Here is a 24,748-nt window from a genome sequence, read left to right as displayed (position 1 = left end):
CACATACGTTTGATTTTACTTGTCTTCCGTTAAAACAATTTCCCTTAGGTGTTTACGTGCGGTCTATTTTGTCTACGCTGCGTACCTGACAACCAACATTACTCAGCCGGAACTACTTTGTAATTCGTTTCTAGCCGGAATCCTAAGTATCCGGTATTTTGTGCTCCGTCAAAACAAGTCCTTCCTTCCGGTTCCCGTCCATGCTGTGAACAGCTGATGCTCTACTTCACCCTGTCAGACAGTCACGAAATCTTTTTGTCCATATTTTCCAAGAGTGTAAGCCAACATGACGAAAGAGGAAGTCCAAGGGTAAGAAAGTTTGTACCTACAGCAACCCACGTCTCACAGCATTATCGGAACATAGAGCTTTTTAGTGCAAGAGCTAACACGGTTAGCAGTTAGCTAGCATTGCTTTACTATGCAGCAGATTGCATCATCTGACAGTTCTGCTAAGGACATTACAAAGTTGTGCTTATTTGAACATATTGTTTTAGCCGATAGCAGTACAAAACCAAACACAACATGCAGCCAAATGATGCCGCATACTGATGGGACACTATCAAGTTACGTAGAAAAATCTCTCTTTCCGATGACAAGATTAGAAGGATAACGGATCAAAGCTTGTTAGGTGTTCAGATTTTTCTGGAGAAAATAGTTTCATTAGGGTTTTTAATGTTAGGATGTTTATTACAACTTTTCTGTGGGAATGTTTCAATAAATGTCAATAACATAACCGGTCAGATGTCACTAAAGGTGTTTGCATTATGCCAATCTGAAATCTGCGATTCATTTAACACACTTGTGAGTGAGTGATTTTCCTTTGGTATTCTTACGTACAACAGCGTATATAACTCAATGTTTTATGACACATGTTAGTAAAGCTCAGCCTGTCTGGTCCTGTCAGGGCACATTTTACTGCTGCACACCTGTCGGTTTACCCTCTGGGCATGAGACAGTGGCGTTTGTCTGGGATGATTTGACATGTGAAAAAGTTAATTTTACTTAAATCAAAAAAGTTAATTACTTAAATTACCTGTCAAAAATGCCATTATGAAAATAGAAATTCTAAAAACCTATGTGCTATAGTTCATAATAGAGCCCTACAATGTACAACTTGTCCTCATATATAAACAATAGGTTTTGTTGTTGGTGTTGCTGCTATTCTCCAAATTTGGTAGAATACAACACATTTCTAAAATACTTCAAATGCAAAAACATTACAGCCAAAAGGCTGAAGGTGTGTGTCATTCTTAAACAACAATAAAAAAGGTTTGTCAGAAGAGATTCCATGTTAATATGAAGATCTGGAAGCTGCTCTAGTGAATAAATAGATTCTATATTCATAAATGACTGATAACACTTATCAGTTTACAATAACCTGTTCTTGTCATTTATTGTTCTTTTATGATGCAGTTATATTAAACATGTTAGCAATAAAACAGTAACCTCTGTCATAGTGGAACAATTGTGTAGTCATAGCACTCGGTTGTAAATGCACCTGTTGGCCATTGTCACACACAGCTGCCTGATGCCTGGTAGTTGCCAAATGGGGTAAGCGTGTTATGTTTAAATTTGACTAATGGTTATTTGTTTTTGTCGTATTAAATTCAGAGCTTAAAGAAAGGAAACAATGTGTTCGTTTGTGTACTGCTTTGACAGCAGAATGGAGGTATTTTGAGTACATGTGTGCCAAAGGCTGTCACTTGCCCGGAGGGGAAAAATGCTTGTTGATTTCAGTTTAAGGTTGGTGGAATGTGTAAATAATCCAGCCTGATTGCATCTCAGCTCACAATACAGGTTTAACAAAGGTGTCAGTAGACTATTTATTATGTTGTTTGATGTTTTGTTCATAGAAAATAGTTGTATATAATTTAAAACATGTGTGAATGCATGTGTATGTATTCAGTAAGAGTTCAATCCAACCACAGATGTACACATATTGTTGTGTCCGATATTAAATTTGGCCGAAGAGGAAGTACACGTTTGGTCTGAAGTCATAATATGTTGTGATTTCTGTGTCTTGTTTAGGTTTTATTGCTATTCATAGTTGGCCTTTGGTCCTTGTTATTTCCTGTGACTAAATAGGAGCAGCTCCCATGTTGCTCGTAGGCTTCCTTCAGATCGGCACACCTGGGGCTTTGGGAAAGCCAAACAGCACTCATTCATTCACCTGCAGTTTTAGCACACAATGGCTAACAGTTCAAAGTTCAGACTTTGGATGATATTAAGTCTGTTATTTGTAGTTTTATTGCTGCTACCTTTCAGTGTTTGTAATATAGGCTTATCACTTCCTCAATAAAGTCAAATCCCTAGCAACCAGTTTTGATTTAATTTCTTTCATTTCATATCATTACAGCCTGGAGTAGTAACCTTATTACATTTCATTGAGAGTGTTTTAGAGTGTATTCGTCTGTTGCTGCTACATACCTCACTGTACTGTAAGTAAATGTCTCATGTTTATCAGCACAGACATTGTGTTGTGTTGTAGTGTGGCTGCTTTATTTAGCAAATATAGACACCTTTACTTGAAGATACTGCATAATGTTATCATAATTGGATAATCTGATTTCATCGCAAATTCTCTAATGGATTAGAAAGTGTTGTTCAGAGTGCCATTCTTTATCTCGGTGTTTGTCTAGCTAATCGTACTTTCTGACATTCCCTGTTTTTAACCGTTATCTCCCATCCCTCCATTCACACAGGCTACAGCTGTTTGGTTTGAAATAACAATGGGATTAAAGGTTGTGCAGACTTAAAAGCTGGAGGTGGTGATGGCTTGGAATTAATTTTTCCCAGCCGGTCAACTACTTCCTCGTGGGATGCGGGAGAAATAGAAGGTGGAAGTTGACTTAAATGTTTATGTAGTGTGTTTCTTCCTGTTTCAGTGCGACAGAGGAGGAGCAGCAGGCTCAGTCAAAGAAAGCCCTGAAGAAACAGCAGAAGGAAGCGGAGAAAGCTGCAAAGAAGGCTGAGAAACAGGCCAAGCTGGTCAGTGTTATGTTTTGTTGTTTCCCATCCACCTCCCCTTTTTACAGCTGGTAAGGCTGTGACGTGCTGTTCTGCTGGGCATTGTGGGTTCAGCAGGGTTGGCTAGTCAACAGGGGGCCCAGAGTGTCCATTGTTTAAGTATTCCTGTCATTTTGGCTGTGTTTATGTCCACCCAAACAAAGCGCTATTTTCTTCCACACTTAAGTGCAAAGCTGCGTCTTGACATACAGCTACAAACAGTAAACGAAGTAACAGTGCTGCACCCCACACAGGGCGTTCAGATCTGAGGAATGCCCTGTGTGACCAAAAACTCGACAACTAAAGCTTCCTTGTTCTTGATTATTGTTATTCACTCTAATAATTTGCTTTTTTGTTGTTTTTGCTTGGTCTGAAATATATCTTTATTAACATAAAGTGCAAGTGATCAACAGTGGGTGCATTCTTGTCCTTTTACACAGCAAATGTGGCAGGATATTGGCACTGAATACAAGTCCTACCTTTATACATTATCCTATAAATTGAGGATGCACTTTAACAAGTGACTTTTACTGTCTTGTGATTTCTTATTTCTTATCTGTGTAACACTTTCTCAGTGCATTACAGTTATTCTTTTATGACTATATAGGATGATCTGCATGCATGTTTTTTTGCCTTGTCTTTGCTAAATATTTTAACACAGATCGTGCTTTAGGATAATAAGGGTGTAAGACTTGACAGACAGTGACCCAATATGATGCTACAACATCTGCCTGGTATTCTATTCTATTCTATTCTATTCTATTCTATTCTATTCTATTCTATTTTCCTCTTACAAACCAAAAACAATCGACTCATCTAATTCTATACAAAGTATTGTATTATTGTAGTATTGTATAGTAGTATTGTAAACAACACTACTATGATTTTTCTGTCATATAATAAACAAAAATGGATTATGTACCATTCTTGAGTGACAAAGTAACTCCAGCCTTGGCCTCAGGAGCTAAAACTGCACCCATCAGCCAAAATCTCGTAGATGTTTTGCATAATTGTCTACCAGTGCCTGACATGCTGACATTGCTGAAGTGTTTGACCTTTCTGCCATGCAGAATTCCATCAAGCTGTAAGATGTTTTAGTGCTTTCTTGCATGTACTGCCAAAACGAAAGAGTCTGTGCAGTCTCTGACTGATTGCAGACACGTGAACTTTGACAGTTGTAAAAGTTACCCGTCTGTCGTGCGATGAAAGTTTAGGGTTCACCGTGCATCATGATGTTTTCATAGCATCAACCAGCCTGTCTGAAATACCAGTCCTAGACAAATGTGTGGTTACTGGAAATCTATGCCACTTCTTCTTACAGTAGATATAATGATCTAATGATAATAGTTCCATCATTATTAGCGCATCCTTGAATTTTTTATTTGTTAAAGCCACGTCTGCAGAATTTAAATAAGGGAATCTTCAGAAAATGTCTTCTAGTTTGACACTGAGTATGACTGAGGTAGCTTTAAAAGCGATAGCAGCAAAGAAACCTTCCATTCGAATTCATCCAGTCTTCATGGCAGAAGCACTCTATAATCCCCTCCCTGTAACAGCGTGGCAGGGGAAACATTGCCTAAAAGCTAAGTTGAATGTTTATTGAGTGAGTGTTATTTTCTGCTGCACTTTTCCTCCTAACACCTGTGTGATGTGGCTTGGTAGCATCATGGCTATAGCAGGCCTGTGTTCAGTTGATCATGGGCTGCAATATCATCCATCATGTGACTAGATTGTTATATCAAGAGTGGGTGATTCCAATTCACACCACTGCCACCAGCCATTTCCACACACCGATATCAATTTGCATAGAAAATGGAAGCGCAAGTTCGCCGGGACTTGATCTCATCGTACTCTGGGAGTCATTTGCCTAGAAGTCAGCGCTGAGATAAAAAAAAATCTGTCCAATTAAGCTCCTTTCTGTTACAAAGCAATATCTCCTGCTGTCATTACTCATTGACTATGATGTGTTAGAGCAATGTGTGGAAAAGCTGTGCATTCTTTGGATCTTAGGGTCGGCTTCAGGACTGAGCTATGATTTATTAATTTTATTCAAATCCCTTATAGCACGAGATGAAAACACAATTTACATGACTGTTGTAGCGAAACGTTTTAAGTTGCTCCATTTGAAGTTTTTGAACAATTTTTCAGTTTGATGTATCCTGTGCTTGTTGTTATTTCCCAGCTATTGGCAGTGCCCTTTTTAAATTGGTGTTGCTCTTTGTGTTTTAGGCCTCCGAACAACAAAGCACAGAGGAAGATGTAAGTATTCCACACAGATCACAGCACTCATCCTCTAACACCAGTTCTCTGTCTTTCTGCCTGACTCAGATTCTCCTGCTGCTTTCGCACCTTTTTAACAAATCTGTATGCAAACACCTGCACATTACATTTCTGTTTCCTTTCAACGAGCCCTGACGATAAGCCCCATTATCTGTTCTGTCTGTCTGTGTTATCTACACCAGTGGTAGCCAGACAGACGTCAGACGCTTGTAGAGTCAAAGCAGCAGAATGACGTACACATGCTAAAGTAGCGTGATGTTCTGTTTTTTTGTTTGTTTGTTTTTTTCTAACAAAAGGATCTCAACTGCTTCTTTCTTTCCTTTAGGACTTTGCCAAGGACCGATATGGTGTGTCAGCTATGGTCCAGTCCCAACAGAAAGTGGGTTAGTATAAGCAGCTACTTTCTTCACTCATCCACTAGTTTAAAGCAACATCATAAAGTCATCTTTAAAATGCACAATTAGTCCATTCGAAAATAACAGCTTAATCTGGTCAATAGTTTTAGAATGCATTAAAGTTTGATCCTGGAAAATAATACAGTTTGTTTGTGAACAATCCTGAAAGTCACATTTGTGTTCTTGCCAGAAAGAGTTAAATGTTTGATTCTGTGCAGCATATTTTGGCACAAGATGACTGATCAAGCAACTGATGACGTTCATCTAGCTGTCAAGCCTACAGATTGCAACTGATAAACATCATAAACTAATAGTATTGGATAACTCCCTGATGAACGAGGCAGCAGGCGGACCTGTCGACGTCGTCCATCTGTCTGGCTGCTCTTTCAGCTCCAATGGCAGCAAACAAAGTGGGGCCTTCCTCACCTGCATGCCAAGCTCAGCCATAAGGACGGTGGGGTGGGGGATGGGGTGGCAGTGAGGGCTTTCATGTGGGCTGACAACACAAGTTCTCAGCCAAAAAGGCGGTTCTGTTTTTTTTTCCCCCCTGGTTGTAGCCTCGGTGTCTGCGTCCTCTGCCTGCTGATAATAAGGAGTAAGCATGCCTCTGAGTGATACAGGTGAAACTAGAGTCAATTTGTCATAAAGCCCAGAAAGAATAGGTGAGTTGGACAGCTTTCAGCAGGCCTGCTAGTGTGTCTTATTTATTAGGCATTCCTGTAATTTGAGCATTTTATTGTGCGTACTTCTACACATGCACATGCATGCTTATTCACATTTCTTACTGCCTTCGGGAGCGAGGGGAGGGCGGGGAGTGAGATTCTTTGTGCAGATGAGGAGGAAGAAATGTGCTTTGAAGTTAAAAAATATTTGTGTGTCTCTGTGTATGTGAACTAGACAGGACATTGGTGCGGGTCCAAGACCTTACTCCTGAGAAAGCTGACCAGCTGATCTGGGTGCGTGCTCGAGTCCACACCAGCAGGGCCAAAGGTGAGATCCCCACCACCTTCTCTTTGATCACCCTATTTTTTTTTGTTTTAAAGTTTCCTTTCTAAGATTAGATGCCCCGTTGGTGTAACATGCAGAGTCTAAAACGTCTGCCCTTGGGCCAGCACTCCCTTCTCTTTAAGATCAAACAGCAGTACCAGTTGGCTTTGTCTTGGTGTTTCCTATGACCTAAATGACTGACATCATTCTGTAGTTTCAACACCGAAGGCCCTCAACTAGAAAAAAAAACAAACACAGCCCTTGTTTTAAGATTCCTCAGCATCAGCTGCTGCATAAATTTAGATTTAAAAGACTTTAAATCCATTTTCTGGATATTTTTCCTGTCAGTTTTCTTCTTTCATTACCTGTTTAGCACTCTGACAACCCAAGGGTGTTTTAGATATCATTGTCAGACATGCATGACACTGCCAGCTGGAAGATCAGATAACTGCTTGGTTCCAGCTACTGGCAGCCACGAGGCTTTCTCTTTTTAAATACAATGAACCCACTGAGCTTTGCCCGGTTATAACACCTCTGTATAAAATATCATGCCTTTGCTAATACTGAGGCCTCAGTGATGATGATCTTTCAGCCATTTCCCTTCAAGATAACTTCCAGAGTCGAGATTCACTTCCTCTTCACTCATTTCTTCATTCCCTCTGCTCGCTGTAGGATGTCCGTGTGAGCAGAATAACATCCTGATTTGGTGTGTGATGCCTCTTGTTGGTGGGATTTTAACATGGTTGTTGTCCCCACCACGCCCCCCTTTTCACAGGCAACAAACTTCAAAGTACCTGGGTGGTCTGACTATCTGCTGCCCTGAGTTTTAGTTGGCTAACTTGTTTACACTCCTCCTAGTTGTGTGTATGGTTTATGGGAAGGTAACAATCACCCTTTCTCCACACAATGCTCTTCAAAGACAAAGCTGTGTTTGCAAATGTTTGACACTTTACCTGATCCCAGCAGTCACACCGCTGCCTTTTTGTGCTGAACACTCAAACAAAAGTGCCCAAGCTTTTATTGTATCACCGCTGTGATGTTTATTCTTGTTGTGTTTTCAGGGAAGCAATGCTTCTTGGTTTTGCGTCAACAGCAGTTCAACGTGCAGGCACTGGTCGCAGTGGGAGATCGTGCCAGCAAGCAGATGGTCAAGTTCGCTGCAAAGTGAGTAGCGAGAATGTTCTTCCTGTCCAAGAGGGCAAAAAACAATGGTGGGAAAATCCTGTGCCCTAATTGTCTGCCGATCCATTTTCACACATTCTGAGTGAGGTGGAGGGCAAATCAATCATTTTTTTACTTGACAGCCAAAGCTGGCTTTTAATAGTGTGGAATAGAGCAGTGTTTTTAATGGAGCAGTTCCTGTCTAGATGGCAGATATAGGCACCTTGCATCACCGGGGGAAGAAATACTTAACAGCCAGGCATCATTAGTCATGTTAGCAGCCAGACTGTAGCCCATTACTGGTAGTCTGTGAATGAAAACAGCTATCAGCCGATGTGCACTTTATTAAAGAAACACAGGGGGGTGAATATGGTGCTGTAGAGCCTCATTTGTCCAGTACATCTACATTCAAATTTAAAAAAACCAATCATGGAATACATACAGTTCACTCAATCATACATATACTGAGCATTCATTTCAAAAGTTCTGCAGTACAATTTCACGAGGGAAGACCTTAATTATCCTGTGTTATTGCTTCAGATGTTGCTAAACTTGGCAAACAGTAACACCCAAAACTGAAATCTGACAGACTAAAATGGCAGTTATTACACTGGATAAAGCTGGACTTAAGCAACACAGAGATTGCAGGCATGAAGCACCTCCTGTTCAGCAGCACAAAAGTTGCTTTAATAGCCTTCCAAAAGCTGCGTGTTGCTGATCCATTATTACAGAGATTATGAAAAGTCAGCAGAAATGATTTCATTCAAAGCAGCATTTAGCCTTTTTCTTGATGTGTTTGCATCCATAACTAAGCTGCAGGTTGCAAAGGTTGACTTTACAAATGCCTTTTTTCCAGTTTCTCTCTTTTCCTCTGATCATTTTGGACCAAGCAAAAGTCATTCTTTCTTAAATAATATTAATATGAGCACAGTTTCATAGACCAAATAAATTCTCAGCAATTTCAAACAAACCAAGGGTGTGAGGTATTGAAATATTTGTAAGGCCCTAGAAAGAAAACTAGTGAGAGCAAACAGCCAAGACACTTGTGAATGGTTTAGCCAAATCTGGATTTGTCTGAGAAGACTGTCACTAGAGTCTGCACACCTCTGCAGAAAAGACACCTCCGAACCAGACTGAAGTATGCCAGAGACAACCTGGACACAGAGCACACACACTGGAAGTGTGTTATTTGGTCAGATGAATAAAACTAGAGCTCTTTGATCACAGAGATGTTGACTTTGGAGGAAGAAGAGAGAGGAGTAGAACTCAAAGAACACGTTCATACAGCCGAGCACGGTGGTGGCAGTATGATGCTGAGGGGAGGATTCAGAGTGTCTGGAGCTGTGAATCTTGTCAAGATGGAAAAATCATGGAAAAGAAGACTGTCTGAATATCTGGAAAGAAAACCTAAAGCAGCAAAACTGGGTCTTTGCTTTCTCCTCCAACATGGCAACAATCCAAAGCAGACGTCTCTTCTAGTGAAGAACTACGTCCAGCAGAGCAAAGTGAACATTACTGACTGACCTGCACAAAGTTCTGACTGAAATCTGACTGAAAATCTGTGAAGTGAACTAAAGACCAGGGTCCATGTCAGGAGACCATCAGAGCTGGAGGAGCTTGAGAGATCCACCAAAGAAGAATGGACCAGGATTCTTCAGGAGACCTGACTCAAACTATACATGATTCCAGGCCTTTAACAAAAATAATACTGAGTATTAGCATCAGGGAGGCTCATCATTTTGACTTTGTCAGTTTTAAGGTGTATGAAATAATGTAGTTGTGATAAAAGATAAAATATTGTAGCTTCATAAATAAAACTAGCATAAAGAGATCTCTAAAGAGAATAACAGCTTTGTAGGGGTGGTGATCATTTCGTCTTCAACTGTAGCAGTCATTGGTAAAGATGTGATGAAGATTATAACAACAGACAACAGCGTCAGTTTAGCCTAATTTTTTCTCGATTGAAACACAAGGTTTAATGACAGTCATGAATGATGGTGTCGTTGCATGCACCATATGTGAACAAGTGGGAGCTGCTGAAAATTCCCCACATGTGCATGAATTTTACATTGGCGCTCATTATATTCATGTTTCATAAATGAGAGCCAGGGAGCCTTGTGGCAGGGCTGTTGCAATATGTTAGGGTTTACAGGACGTTTAATCCAAACACAACAAACATTTTTCTAATGAGTTCAAGGTCACTGCTGCCCAGACATGAGTCTTGACCTCAGCTGCCCGGACACACTGACCCCACATTGTGAGAATGTCACAAACTGTGCCACAGTTCCTCTTAGCAGTTGCAGAACTGAACTGTTTACTGCTATTCTTAGTTTTAACTAAGAACTCAACACTGGTATTACAGCATTGGACCAGTTGGAGACTGTTAATTATGTCACAAGATTTTTAGGACATCACTTAAATGTTTATTTTGTGTGCTACAGTTTCTTAATCTGCTTCTGCATTGTTACGATTTGGCAGTTAAATTGTGGTGCAATACCTTGCTACCTAACAACAGGGACAGCAAAAGTGATGACACGGTTGCCAAGACAACAGATGTATTACATAAAAACTGAGAAACTGTAACATCATGCTGCATCACAACGGCTCGGTGAACCTCGCTGTTGCTATCGACATGTCATGTTTTGATGTTTGTGTTGAAGAACAGGTGGCATCAGGAGTTCCTGTGGCTTTCTGCTTTCTCGTGTAGTTTCACACACTGTGGTGCGATGATTGACAAGCTGAGACCCAGGATTACAAGCAAATCCTCTCATAGTCATGCTGAGGGCAGAGATGACATTGCAGGGGAAGTCTTTTTTTTTTCTTTGTATGTCTCTGTCATCCTCCTCTCACTCACACTGTTTAATAAAAAGACGGTGCTCTGCAGCCCGTTCTCTATTCAAGGACCTCAGAATTGCAGTGTGTGAATACCTCCGTTGGCCTCTGACATTAGTCACGTTTGCAGTGGCATTTGTTGGTTTAATTCAATTTAGAGTTATCAGATTTGGGTTTAAAATTAGGCCTTTAGTGTCTTTTTTTAACTGATTTTCCCATGAGTCGGGCTCAACAGGTTCTTCTTTTCCCCACCAATTCTACCAAGCCTGTTTCCTTGGCTGTGGTTTCACTAGATAGGGGGTAGGTAAAGAAGACATCTTGGGCATGTATGCATTATATTCATTGTTTTGTAAGGCAGCTGGATTCTCAGGAAGTTTGCAAGATCTCAGTTATACAAATCTATGAGACAGAAAGCTGAAAGACAGGTGCTGGTTTTCATATTCAGACATCATTTTTGCCAACATGCTATCTGCTGTTTGCTATCTTTCAGAGATCCTCAGTCCTAACACGTTATACATTGTGATATGAGACAGTTACTGATGGAGCTGAATTCTTTGCCCCTTCAATGCTGTTATATGCATTGATTGACATGCCACGTCTGCTGATTGGCCACAGTTATGGTTTAGTCCACTTTTCTCTGCCATTCTTTGTGTGGTATGTTTTTGTCAGGGTTGAATTATAATATATTTTTGAGACTCATTTTTGTGTCATCATTGGGTCACAAATCCACCTTCCTGGGTGACAACATGAAAGTCGATGCCAATATTTAGAGGTGCAAGTTACAGATTTGATACTTTCTGCATACTTTGTATTCTCCATCAGCTGAACAATCGTCCAATGAGAGAGCTGTGTGTTCTAGTACCTATTGTCCTATACTATTTATATTGTTTGATGTGCTGACCTAATGGTAAAATGAGTGATTCCAGTTAGTAGTCGCCTTATCAGCACGTTTACTCTCTTGAAGCTGACTTCAGTAAAGCATTTTTGTCCTGTAGTCTTGTAACAATAATAAAAACCCAGTTCTGTCTGTGAACATTTGGGACAGCAGAACTGGCCATCTTGTATATATTTGGGTCATTGATTCAACAAATGCTTTTTCTCTCCTGCCTCATATGTCTCATCGCTGCATGATATTGTCAAATCTCAGCCTTGAATTAATCATTCCCCTTCCCTCAGTGTGTTCTCAGTGTGTCATCTGCAGGGCTCTGGGCCCTGCAGTGGAGGTTATTAATGTGGGGATTTATTTATCTAACTGATCTCCTCCTAAAGGGGAAAAGACTGTGACGGCAGCTGCCGTGGGGCTTGAAGGGGACAGCAGTACCCCAGTGTTCAGTTCCTCATTACTGCTTTTTTTAATGAGGAGGAGTAAAGGATTAAAGCAGGTTTCCCATCTGGCATTGTGCTATGTGACAGTCAGTGGGTGTTGATCCTCATATCTTTGATGATACTCTGTGCAGCATTGTTATGATAACCTGCTGTGACAAAATTAAGAAATGTGAACCCTTCGCATGCTGCAGTTTATAAAGGGGGACTTCTTACTGTTCCATTCTCAATATCAAACTTTTTTTGTAGTGGAGCTGGGTACTTCCCACAAGCTTCTGTGTGATGCAAGTTTTCTCAAAGCTTACAAATTCGTCTTGAGGTCAACCGCTTCTGTTTATTTACCCTTCCTTTGTGAAAAAAGATTGCAATTTTTCATCAGGCCATGAAACTGGCTAGTTTTGTTTTCATTGCTTAACCATTACAATATTGTTGGGCTAAACATGTATTTTATACTTAAATCACAGTGTGATACCACTCCACAAGACTGGTTTTTCTTATGAAAAATAATGTGGTGACAGGATTCACTTCAGCAGCCATTTGTGTGAAATAAGATGTGAGGAAACATTTTCCGCCCTGCTGCAGCCTGTTGAGTTGAGGCTAACAAAAGTAGACACTGGCTTGCATTGTGCAGGAAAAAAAAAGAGGGAGATAGTGGTTTTGTTATGAAAGCCACACGCTCAAATCATGGTATCTCAGCCTGCTCTTACAGCAAATGTCACTGCAGCAGCTGTATTATATTTAGGCTGGAAAAAGAAAAAGGAAAAAAAAAGCCCACCACCCTGTCACAAATCACTCGCCCATCTCCCACACTTTTCTCCACCACCATAACAACAACAAAAAAGCATATACTGTATATATGAGGTTGCCCCTTCTGCCTCCTCAAACAATTGAGTTGTTTACACTTTGCACTGTCTCCAACAGCATCACAAAGGAGAGCATCGTAGACGTGGAGGCCTCAGTGAGGAAAGTTGAGCAGAAGATCGAGAGCTGTTCCCAGCAGGATGTGGAGCTCCACATCGAGCGGGTTGGCATACTTACACTGCACTTCTTGAATACACATATGGGCTGCTCATAAAACTGTCAAAAAACTGTGTATTTTAACCTGCCAGCTCATGCAGTTTATATGAACTCAGTCAATGGGAGCATCCATGATTTATATTACTCAGGCATGTACACACCTTCCACACAGGTGTCACGCAAGTATATGAACTCACTATAAAACCTTTAACTCTTAATTCAACACATTGCATGGTGATTAGATTCACAAATTTTCACTCATACTGAGACTATGCTAGTTTTGCTTACTGTGGTGAGAACTTAAAATTACACCTTAAACCACACACTCTGACAGCAAAACAACAAAAGGAAAAATAGCAAAAAAAGACAACAAATATGTATGCAGGCACACATTTTCTCACTCATAGATGAGGTTTTTAAAAGGCAAGGCCTACGTTCTTTCACTTTGACTTCCTATGTGAAGTCCTGGTACTTTCCATTGCATACGATCTGATAGAAACATTTGTCGCAATCTTTGAGCACTTTCTTTCTTTGCCCTCTCAGATTTTTATCATCAGCCAGGCAGAGCCTCGCCTCCCCCTGCAGCTGGAAGATGCTGTCAGGCCTGATGGAGAAGGAGAAGAGGTGAGAGGGTGGATGAAGTGGCACGGAAAACATGTGTCAGCCAAAAGAGACACTCCAGTGCTATTTTCTCCTATCTTTTATGTGAACTATTGGCTTCTTATATTTCAATGGCACAATCTCCAGTAGTTTAAGATGATTACAGAACATGGGGGCGACATTATGTAGGAGATCAAGGGTCCATTATGCACCACTCAGCCCAAACAGAACTCGGCAGAGTCTACTTTACATTAAGAAACATCTGACATCAGCTTCTCTGCATGATAAACGGTTGATAACTGGCTCCATTGACTAACTCTTATGACTGTGAATAGGGTTGCTCTGAGCAACAACAATAATAATAATCACAATTTATCTAAATGCTTCTCATTCAAGCAAAATTGAAACATCTCACTTCGCCCTTTAGAGAGAAGCTGTTTTCAATAAGCAGAATGGAGATTTGTGTTTTTGGCAAAGTCAGGGATTAGCTAATTAAAGCTAATCACCTCGTTTGACTCGCCCCTCTTCATGAAAATGGTGATTTCATCACACAGCGGTTGTAAGAGCCAGAAGCCACAGTACAGGGAGTTATCTGAATTCCAATTAAGGAATCGTGCATTGATGCAGAATCATTTGCGAGCATCAGGATGCTTTTAAACAACCATTCTTTTCCCAGTCAAAGCTTGAGTTGTTATTTATGCTTATTAAGGCTGCTGCAGAGAGGGATGAACCTCTGTTTTAACAGGGAGTCACTGCAGTGTAGGTGTAATTGTTTAATGATTCAGTTCATAAAAGATCATTTCTGCTTTTGATTTGATGTGAACCGGGTTCACATTTATCTAACTGTTAAATAGATCTTTAAAAACTTGCTGCAGGTGACTCTTGTCTTGTTAAACTGGAAAATCCCTTTAAATAGGTGCTTAAATATTTTATGAGCTGCTGCTGAAGCTGTTGAGCCAACATCATGTGTTATAAATGCAATTATGAATTGTCATACACCAACACCTATTGTTTTCCATCCATCATAACCACTATCAAATTATATATTACCATGTTTCATGTAAAGTAATACATGGGTGTCATCGCTGCTTACGACAGCTGGGAGCCCATCCGTGTTTATCCAGTAAGCTAATATCTGCAGCTGTAGCTGCCTCCCAGGTGTTTTCAGCGGGGATTCGACATGTCACTCACACGCTTGTAGAAGCACCTGCTTTCCCCAGAGACATGGCCCTACACAGCCCTGCCTATCTGACTGTCTCCCCCCTGTCTGATGTTTTGTCCCTCTGCAATGGGCTGTTTGCAGCAGGATGTGGCTACACAGGCTATTGGCTCAAACCCCAGTGGGTGCGCTGAGGAAGCCTGACATCCCCGACCCTGGAAACAACGGTTCCTCCTGTGATGAAACATTTAGCTTTTCATTTGTTCTTTTCCCCTCTCTATTCTTGCACCGTTGTCCCTCATTGCAGATGTGTTTTATTGCATTTTGACCTCATAACTGCTGTTACTACATATGACAAAGTGGCTGGGATTGTTTAGTTGTAGGGGTTTAGGCTGTAGCAATTGTCTGGTCTGGACCAATTAAGGTTTTATATTCCTGCATGGTTTTAAAATATTAACACATTCACACTCCTGTGTACAGAAGGAAGACAAACACTTTAGCATTGTTAAATATTTCATAATCCGGAGGATTTTTGGTGATGTAATAATTTTCTGATGTTTGTTTGCCCGCAGGAAGGCAGAGCTACAGTTAACCAGGACACCAGGTTGGACAACAGGGTGATTGATCTCAGGGTAAGTTGCTGCCAGAGCCAAAATATCTGCATAGATGTTTATTAAAAGCATAGTTGTATTGATGCTTCTGTCATATAGGAAAGTTGAATTAAATGCAGAGGCATCTTATAGTTAAAAGGAAGGTGAAAGGTGTAGGAGGAATGATTTTTTACATTACAGAGAAAGCACAACAGCCTCTTAAGCTACCCTAAGCATTTGAAAATGCAGAGCAAGCCTCTGAAGTGCAAAGAGAAGGTCTGTGATTTAGTGGGCTGACGCTATGAATGTTGTGCAGTGTGGGAGATGTGCTAAACCTGCGCGAGCTGCAGAAGACACCTAGCCTCAAAGTGTCTCATTGTTTTGATATGCGCCTCCCACGTGGACGATGCGCCTGGCAGGAAGGCACCGACACCACAGCCACGTAGCTCACAGCCCTCTCACTGCAACACCTGTTTCTGTAACAGTGTGCACTTTGAGCTTGTGGACTCGGCTCTGTCATCAGTTTGGCACTTAAGAGCCCAGAGAAGCCGTAAAGTGGTTCCCACACTGGCAAACAGACACTCAAAAAGGGAACTGTAAAATTCCTCTGGTAATAATTTAGTTCTAATAAAACTCCCTATGTACTTGACCATTCTTAAACATAAGGTGCATTATGCTCAAACATGGTGGGAAAATGGTTTATTTTAGTTTGTGTAGCTGCGCTCACAGGGATTTTTTCTGACTAGTTAGTTGGTAAAGTGGAATTTCTCAGGGAAGGCTTTGTAACAGAGAAAAATTTGACTGACATTAGTATTTCCTTCTAACTGAAGTTAGTATATCAGTCACGTGAGTGACAACATACAGACAACAACAACAACATACAGAATCATCTGACTGTAGTGGGTCTATTACAACCTTAGATGAACAACAAGATATGTTTCTTCACTGTGCCATTATTTATTTAGCAAAACTGAGGGCAAAAATGTACAAGGAGTGGGTGTGAGGTGTTTCTGCTGAACTGCTGTGTTTGGTATTCAGCAGACATGGTGGTGATCATTAAGACCAAACAACTGCACTTTGGTCTGTTCTGTCCATGAGACATTGTTCCACAAGTGTTGTTCTTTGTTCAGACCTTAGTCTTCTTCTAATTGTGCAACCATTACCATTGTGCTCAGTGAGGTTTTTTTGTGTTTCTCTGATCTTGTTGTGAATTAGCTGGGACGTCCACTCCTGTGAAGACTGACAGCTGTCTTTAATGTTTCCACTTGTGAATAATCTTTCTCACTGTAGAACGTTGAACTCCAAACCGCAGCAACAGCTTCTTCTCTGACACCATTGTTAATGTCTTTCTCTCTTGTCATTGTGTTAACACACACCTAAATGTTCCAGAGCAGCAAACTGTGAAAACGTCTGTTTCTTTAGAGGTCTGTGCACCTGCTGATGATCAATTCATCAAGGACTGGTGATCAGCAGCACCTGCTGTAAATCACCTCAGGAAAACTAAAACAGAAACTAAAGTGGAATGTTGAGGTGGAAAATGCAAATGAACTTTGTGTTTATTTCAGGGTTGCTACACATGGTGAAGTTGTGGTCTGTATGTGTGTGTATGCTCTGGCTAACTCAGATCTACATTTGTTGTAATTGTTGGATTTCTAATTCCTCAGAAATGCAGAGATTCGCTTCAGCATGTAATAAGGAAGGTCAGGCAGTGGCTTTGGATAACCACAGCGTGTCTGTTAGCTTGAAAGAGAAATTCTTAGGGCTTATCTGGTGGATGACCTCTCTGTGGATGGTATTCTAACCTCCTGTAGCTTTACCAATGTTTCTGTGTATGCACAAGGTGAGGCTGTGATTAGGGCATGGCAAGTATTTAAACTTCCATTTTAGCCCCTGTAACCTGATTGTGGTAGATCTTCACTGCAACTGAGGTTTTAAACAAGCGCTGTTGAGAAATATGCCAGAGTCAGGTATATTCTATGAAGCCCCGCACCATAAGAACAACCACCAACATCAAGGTGCCAACTGCTACCCACCGTCACACCCACCACTGCAGACGTGCTGTAAACAGGAAGCGCTTTCTAATTTTTGAATGTGGTTATCACCTAGTCTGGTTTTTAGGTTGGATTTCCCAGGCTTAACCTGGGGCACAGCCCAGTGTGTAATACGTGACATAAATGAGTCACAGATTATCTGAAGATGGGTGTTGATTTGGTTCACTGATTTTTAAAATGGGCTGGGGAAAAGTGTTTATTTTAAGCTGGAAAGTTTAGTATTTGCCTATTTGTTGCTATATATTCAGATTGCAAATGAAGAAAAAGTAAGAGCCAGACAGCCCTGAAGCATTGTCTGCAGATTAATGAGCTTTCCAGTGTTTAGACATTATCACCTTTCCTTTCTGCCAACTGTTAGTCAGACTACTCAGTCTGGACAGGCAGCAGAGCTTAGAAGGAAAGGGAAAAATGAAACCTTTTAATTAACTCAGGCCTGTGCATCCTCTGTTAGAAGGACCGGGGTCTGTCTTCGTGATGATGTATAATAACCGGAGCTGACAGCCAGTTGTAGAAATCTTGTGGTGATTTGAGACGAGTCAGTGGATTTTAGGGAGTGTTCTCTCACGTTGCTCTGTCGCCTAACTGTTGTCTGTTTTTACAGTCATTTCCAGATTTGCTTTGAGCCGTTCTGCTCCCTGCCTTGGTTTCAGTATTTACATTGATAATGATGGGTTTTGTGTTCCCGGAGCGCTCGATGGGCTCGACTGCCCTTGCCAGCAACCCTTCGTGCAGACAGGATGTTGCATGACATGGAAAAAAAACAACAAAAAAAAAACTGGCAGTCTTGTTTTCACACATCTGTTATGATTGTGTAATAAATCCAGTCGCACCAAATGCGGTTATGGCACTCTCCATTTGTGTGTTTCCTCCCCCCTCCCTTATAGACGACCACCAGCCAGGCCGTCTTTCGCCTGCAGTCGGGAGTGTGCCAGCTCTTCAGAGACACCCTCACCAAAAAGGGCTTCGTGGAGATCCAGACCCCTAAAATTATATCCGGTAAGAATAAATAAATAAAATGGATCCTGCCTCATGGGAAATCAACTGTTTTAGAAGTGCCCCACTTGTTTTCATTATCACCACCCACAGGTGTCCTGTTAGTCATCGTGCGGCAGTTGTCAGGGTGACTTCCTCTATGGGCTGTTCTAGACTACAATTCAAATCAGGAACCAGACTTGATGTTCAGTTGAGGCTCACAAACGGTTAAAAAAAAACTGTTTGTGTTCAGCTAGCAATGAGGGATTAGACAGAATTTTGTTTTTACAGACCAGTGAGGATTTTATCCCAAACCCGCTGGGAATCAGCCTCTTTTCAGTCTTCTAATTTGACAGGAGAGGCTTTCCTTAAGATCATTTTCTAAAGACATCATCTCACTTTACTAACGGAAGGAGAGGCTGAATGAAAAACGTATTATTCAGACTGAAACAGAAGTCTTTCTATCTCATCTTGGAATTTACCACAACAGTAGTGGACTCTCCCATCAGGGACAGTCAACCTAAAGGTCAGATCAGGCCAGCGTTAACGTCCTTTGTTGTCTCCACAATGAAAACAAATCAAATCAGAGAGATTTTTACCTTAAAAGTGACATATTGTCCTATATCAGACCTGGTTTTGCATCTGGCCCTCAAAGGTAAATGTGTATGTGAAGTTGTGTATCCCTGCTGCACATGTTTGTGAAATACATTTAGCTAAAATCTTTTACTTATTGGGAGAAAAGTCTGTGTCAAACAACACAAGGATCCTCTCATATTCTTGTCACAGCCTATAACGGTCTTTGTCCCCATCCTCCTCAGATTTGCTCTGGCGAAACCTGTGGCGTTCTCACTTCCTCTTCTCTTAAAGACCCAGCGTGCTCCTTGCCTTTTTAAAATTTAAAAGTGCCGCTCTTTTATTTTGGCGGCACCTGCGAATCAACATTTTGTACTTTTTGTGAAACCGCACCTTCCTGCGTGCCACCCACCCATAGACCATGTGGTGACAGTGAGCGGCACAGTGTGAACCCCCGCCCTGCTTAACACCCAGCATGAAAATATGAGATATTGTCCTCTGACGTCAAAGAAGCGGCTACAGAGATGTTATGTAACCATGTTTATGTAACTTATTTACATATATTTATATGTTTCACTTTTGAATTAATGTATTTAATATCTGGTAATTCTCCAGCCCAGCTTATGTTGGCTACACAGGTAATGAATATTAAGGCGTGAGGTTTTCCACCTGGTACTAATAAACAGATGAAATATAAATTGAAGTGGGTCTATGTTGTGGCAGCTGTGTTTGTCTTCGTCCTTTGCAGCTAATGGTCATTTCTAAAAATCATCTCTGTCCACTTGTAGCCGCCAGTGAAGGTGGAGCGAACGTCTTCACCGTGTCTTACTTCAAAACCAGCGCTTATCTGGCCCAGTCTCCCCAGCTCTACAAACAGATGTGCATCTGTGCTGACTTTGACAAGGTCTTCTGCGTGGGTCCAGGTAAGAACACCTTCCGTCTCTTGCCCTTGTTAACATCGGTAAACGAGCGGCGAGAACTCAATGGAAAAAAAATAGACCCTATTTAACGGAGATGGCAAGTTTAAAACGGCTCCAAATGCATCAGGATTGTTAAACTTTAACAGACCTCCCTCTGTTGCTTTCACTGAGGTCAGAGCTGTGTAGAGCTTAGTGTGTTAGTGACACAATGGGACTTGTAAAAGACTTTATTGCAGTGGGTTTCAAAGGAACCCCCCACCACCAGCAGCAGCTCCTCAGCTTAGCAAACACTGCCACCATCTGAGTGTATAGTTACTCTATACACAGCTGCACAGTTATTAATAGGTTGCAGCTCTTATGATACACACCTGCAGATCAACTTTTTGGAATCATTTTTTGTCAGGTTAACCTGCTTTTCTTACCATTTTGTTGCTTCCTCGTGACTAATGAGCGGATGAGTGCGTGAATGTCTTACCTCTCAAGACATTACTGACTTGCAATTTTCAATTGGCCAAAGCACAGTCACTTAAAGACTCAAGGAGGAGTTACACAAGCTGTGTAACTCCTCACCATGAAAGGTATATCATGTCTGCATTCGTTTAGTTTATACATAATCCTTGCTCAAGACGGTATCAGACGTCTGGGGATGAAGGATTGAATATTCTGCTGCCTGGCCTGAGCTTTTTGGTTTTTTTTTCTCCACCAGAGAAATCAAAGGGCTTAAGGTCATTACTGCTTCTGAGGCAACAGTGTACTCACCCACTGTTGCCTTAGTTACAGTCACACTGATTCTGCCGGTAAGAAGAATGGGGATCAACTCTCCTCAAAATCCCAGCGGTCGGGAGCACAGATGTGTTTTAAATGTAGCTGCAGAGGTCAGATGCATAGAAACTGTAGAGGTTCCAGGCTCACTGTGCACAGAAGCAGAAATACACCCTCTGTGTCTTTGACTTATTTTTATAAAGCTATTTAAATGCATGGTTGTGCTTTATAAATCCCAGTCATTGTGACATCGTGTGCTCCTGCACATGCCTTATCTCCACACAGTATGCATGTAGATGCAGACACACGGTTAATCAGCGGATGCGTAAAGACCCCTGCACCTGTCTGCAGAAGGAAAAAATTTCACAGTATGGAGTGTGGCACTTTAATCATAGTGTGTGATTGTGCGCTCATTGATTGTGGTAAATATGAAGTGATCATACAAATTGCATTTTAATCATCCTCAGACAACACAGGCAACGATGCAGTGAAACTACCAGCAATTACATTAGCGATTAGCATTAGCTTACAGAGTGACAGAATAGACTTTGTGTCATGACATTTCCTTGTGAGAAAGTAGATTTGAAACCATTAAACTTCTGCCATGCGCCTTGTGATCTGGTCAGGTGCCCTTTCTGATATTGTGACTAACCATCATGCAGTGACACTGCAATAAAAAAACAGACCTTTCACCATCACATGTTGTGAAATCCTTCACTTTCTTTACTTTGTGTTTTTATGGTTACTCTGCATCTTTTCAGTTTTCAGGGCGGAGGACTCCAACACTCACCGTCACCTGACTGAGTTTGTGGGTCTGGATATTGAGATGGCCTTTAATTACCATTACCATGAAGTGATCGAGTCCATCACTGACACCATGGTGCAGATCTTCAAGGGCCTGAGAGACAAGTAAGACAGGAACGGCAGGGTATTTGTCGACCTTTCTGTATGTAAGAACATTAACAGAATCAGAAATACATTGGACGTGATGACACATAGTGCTGTCTGATGAAGTTAGTGAGGTCCAATCACTCATCTTTCTTGTTGGTGGTTGACAAGACAATTTTATGATGGGGCTTTATTGCCCCCTAGTGGTGTAAACCAGCACAGCAGGTGCACTGTGATTTAATAATTAGAGGACTGATGGGTAAAATTCTTAGAAATACCTGGATGGTTGCTCACAGATTAGACTAAATGTAGAAAATCCCCTTTAAATTAGTGAATCATATTGTGTTACTTGCTGCTGTCCCTTTTCTAAATGCCTTTGATGTTGGTTAGTTTCGACTTGTGACAGCACTTCCTCTTTCTCACGCCTGATAAACTTCTCATGACTGTCCAGACTGTTCCCTTTGACGTCTGACATTATTTTAAACACAATGTTCCACTCTTGGCACGGAAGACTTGTCCTTTTGGGTATTTGTTCCTCATCTCACGTCGCTCTGACAACTGTTTGTTGTTTTTTTATAACAAGTCTCTGTGTAACAAAAAAAGTGTTTCTTATCAGAGCGTATTAAGCATTTTGTGGTAAATTAAGAACGAAGTTAGTTAAGGTCAAAAACTATTTGTGGGCTGTGATCTTGTATTTGTCTTGTGTGGGTTAAAATATTGTGTGTTTGTGTATTTGTATTACACATAATCAGCAATCAGAAAAAAAAGAATCCATTTTTACACTCGAAAAGTATCAATTTCAAAATGTAACAGCATGTAGTTGCAGTCAGTTAAAAATCAATGTACTGTCCTATGTATCAGCTTCCAGACAGAGATTCAGACGGTGAACAAGCAGTTCCCGAGCCAGCCTTTCAAATTCCTGGAGCCCACTCTGAGGCTGGAGTTCACAGAGGCTGTGGCCATGCTCCGCGAGGCCGGGGTAGAGATGGGTGACGAGGATGACCTCAGGTCAATACATCTCACACACACACTGAAGTGCACATCCCACTCATCTTGTCAGATGATTTCTTTTGATAAAAGCAGAAGCAGATTTGAACACATTTGAGAGGCTGTGAAACATCACACCAATAAGTCGGCTTTAAAGAGATTCTTGTGATCAAAGCCGCTATTTAGTTGGAACATGGTTTAGACCCAGTGATGGAATTAAATAATCAGAAACATCAGTGTTAAAGTAAATGTCTTTTTTTCATTCTGTAGTACTCCTAATGAAAAGCTGCTTGGCCGTCTTGTCAAGGAAAAGGTATGTTAATATGTCTTTAATACCAGACTGATGGGGGGGGGGGGCTCACATTTGCCTTCAAAGTAGTCAAGACATAATCTGAGTGTTAGCATTTTAGAAGAGCACTTATGCAAATCAGCTGGCCTAATTATCAAGTCATAACACCTGAGCCAAGCTGAATTTGCTGCTCGGCATTACTCGAGGCAGAGATAAAAATAATACAGCCGTCATAATCGCTGCACATGGTCAGCCACACCGAACCTGAAAAAACACCATCACACAAACGTCGTCCCAGCTTTCACCTTCAAGCTGTGGTTGCACATACAGTGACCCTCAACCTTTTTTATCATTCATATTTTGGTGTACTGTGTTTCATTAAGCCGTCAAGCAGCCTCTATAGTTTTGTTTTTTTTCTATGTCCTCAGTATGACACTGACTTCTACGTGCTGGATAAATACCCTCTGGCCGTTAGACCCTTCTACACCATGCCCGATCCAAACAACCCTGTAAGTCACTCTCTCACACTACACAATTGTAACATACATTTTTTTTACTTGACCTACATTGCTGATAACAGCTCAGTACAGTAATCACTAAAGACAAATGGCACTGGTTAGTCACCATATATAATATAGATTCCCTGTGCTGCTGTAATGTTTGATTGTTGTTGTTCCATCACTGTTAGTTTGCAGTCCATTTCCACTGTTTATAACCAGAGTTGAGGATAATGTGATCAATGTTCTTTTTGTGCAGAAATACTCCAATTCTTATGACATGTTCATGAGGGGAGAGGAGATCTTGTCTGGAGCTCAGAGAATCCACGATGCTCAGCTGCTGACTGAAAGAGCCACGCATCACCAGATCGGTAAGGGGTGAGGGGAAAAAAGTGAATGTGGCTCCCTCTATTGGCCATAAGCAGGGCTTACAACACCAGGTAATCTGTGGCAGTAATGGTTGTAAAGTGTTGTTTTTATAAATGTACCTGTTCTTACTGTAGACCTGGAGAAGATCAAGTCATACATTGACTCCTTCCGCTTTGGAGCTCCCCCACACGGTGGCGGAGGCATTGGTAAGGAACAATACACACACACATATATATATATATATAGTTTTATCAATGACCTAAACTCTTTGTTAAAGAATATTATCAGTATGAATATGGTGTATCTTGAACTTAAGCAACTTCTCTATCATCCTTTTCAGGCCTGGAGAGAGTCTGCATGCTCTACCTGGGTCTCCACAATGTGCGTCAGACGTCCATGTTCCCACGTGACCCTAAGCGCCTGACACCCTGAACGCATCATGTCAGCACAGTACTAACACACAGATTCTGGTAATGAGGGAAACAATGCTAATCCACAACTGATGAATGGAGAGAGTGTAGGAGCTGGTGCCACCCTGTGACTCTAATGTGCCACTATAATTAACCAATGAGATGGGAGAATGAAGCAGTAGGGTGTACTTGATGGTTAGGTGGGAATAGTTTTCTAACATACAGATACATAAAAGAAGAACTGGCCAGTCATCCAAGAGAGTTGCTGGAATTTAATTCACCTTCTAATGAAAGAGTCAGTGTTTGTTTACTGTAGTGTTTTCTATGGAGAGGTTAAAATGACTGTAATACAGATGTGAGTCCCTCCTACTACCAGCACACCTCACATTAGTGATTGGGGTGCCCGCCTGTATGCCTGTAACTGGGTGTTTTGTAAGTAATTAATATACTTAAACACTGAAAATAATAATAAAAAAAACTTAAACTATCAATTATGTTGTCTCCATATGTTTTTTTACTACTTAAAGTGTTAAATTATTCACAATGTAAAACGTATGTGTTTCATTCACACCTGTACATCTACATCCAACATAAAAATACAAATATATACAGATTAGCTAAATAAACAGTCATGATTTCATTATAATAGATAGTAACGACGCATCCTGACGCATGTGCAC

The 24,748-nt window shown here is 41.1% G+C and overlaps 1 protein-coding gene across 1 annotated transcript; it reads left to right on the top strand.

Moving 5' to 3' along the window:
* Positions 1-157: 157 nt before the first annotated feature.
* On the top strand, positions 158-24,559 carry dars1 (aspartyl-tRNA synthetase 1). Its single transcript, XM_028393543.1, has 18 exons — positions 158-309; positions 2,886-2,988; positions 5,236-5,265; positions 5,612-5,669; positions 6,579-6,671; positions 7,730-7,832; positions 12,906-13,008; positions 13,545-13,625; positions 15,333-15,392; positions 18,286-18,397; positions 19,735-19,869; positions 21,390-21,537; positions 22,378-22,524; positions 22,774-22,816; positions 23,221-23,301; positions 23,549-23,660; positions 23,793-23,864; positions 23,999-24,559. Exons 1-18 carry the CDS (start codon positions 287-289, stop codon positions 24,088-24,090), a joined length of 1,596 nt encoding a protein of 531 aa, XP_028249344.1. The 5' UTR covers positions 158-286; the 3' UTR covers positions 24,091-24,559.
* Positions 24,560-24,748: the final 189 nt, after the last annotated feature.

The sequence above is a fragment of the Parambassis ranga genome, chromosome 21 (genome assembly GCF_900634625.1).
Source record: "Parambassis ranga chromosome 21, fParRan2.1, whole genome shotgun sequence".
NCBI lineage: Eukaryota > Metazoa > Chordata > Actinopteri > Ambassidae > Parambassis > Parambassis ranga.
The sequence above is the reverse complement of the archived record's forward strand: the minus strand, read 5'-3'. Positions and strand labels throughout refer to the sequence as shown.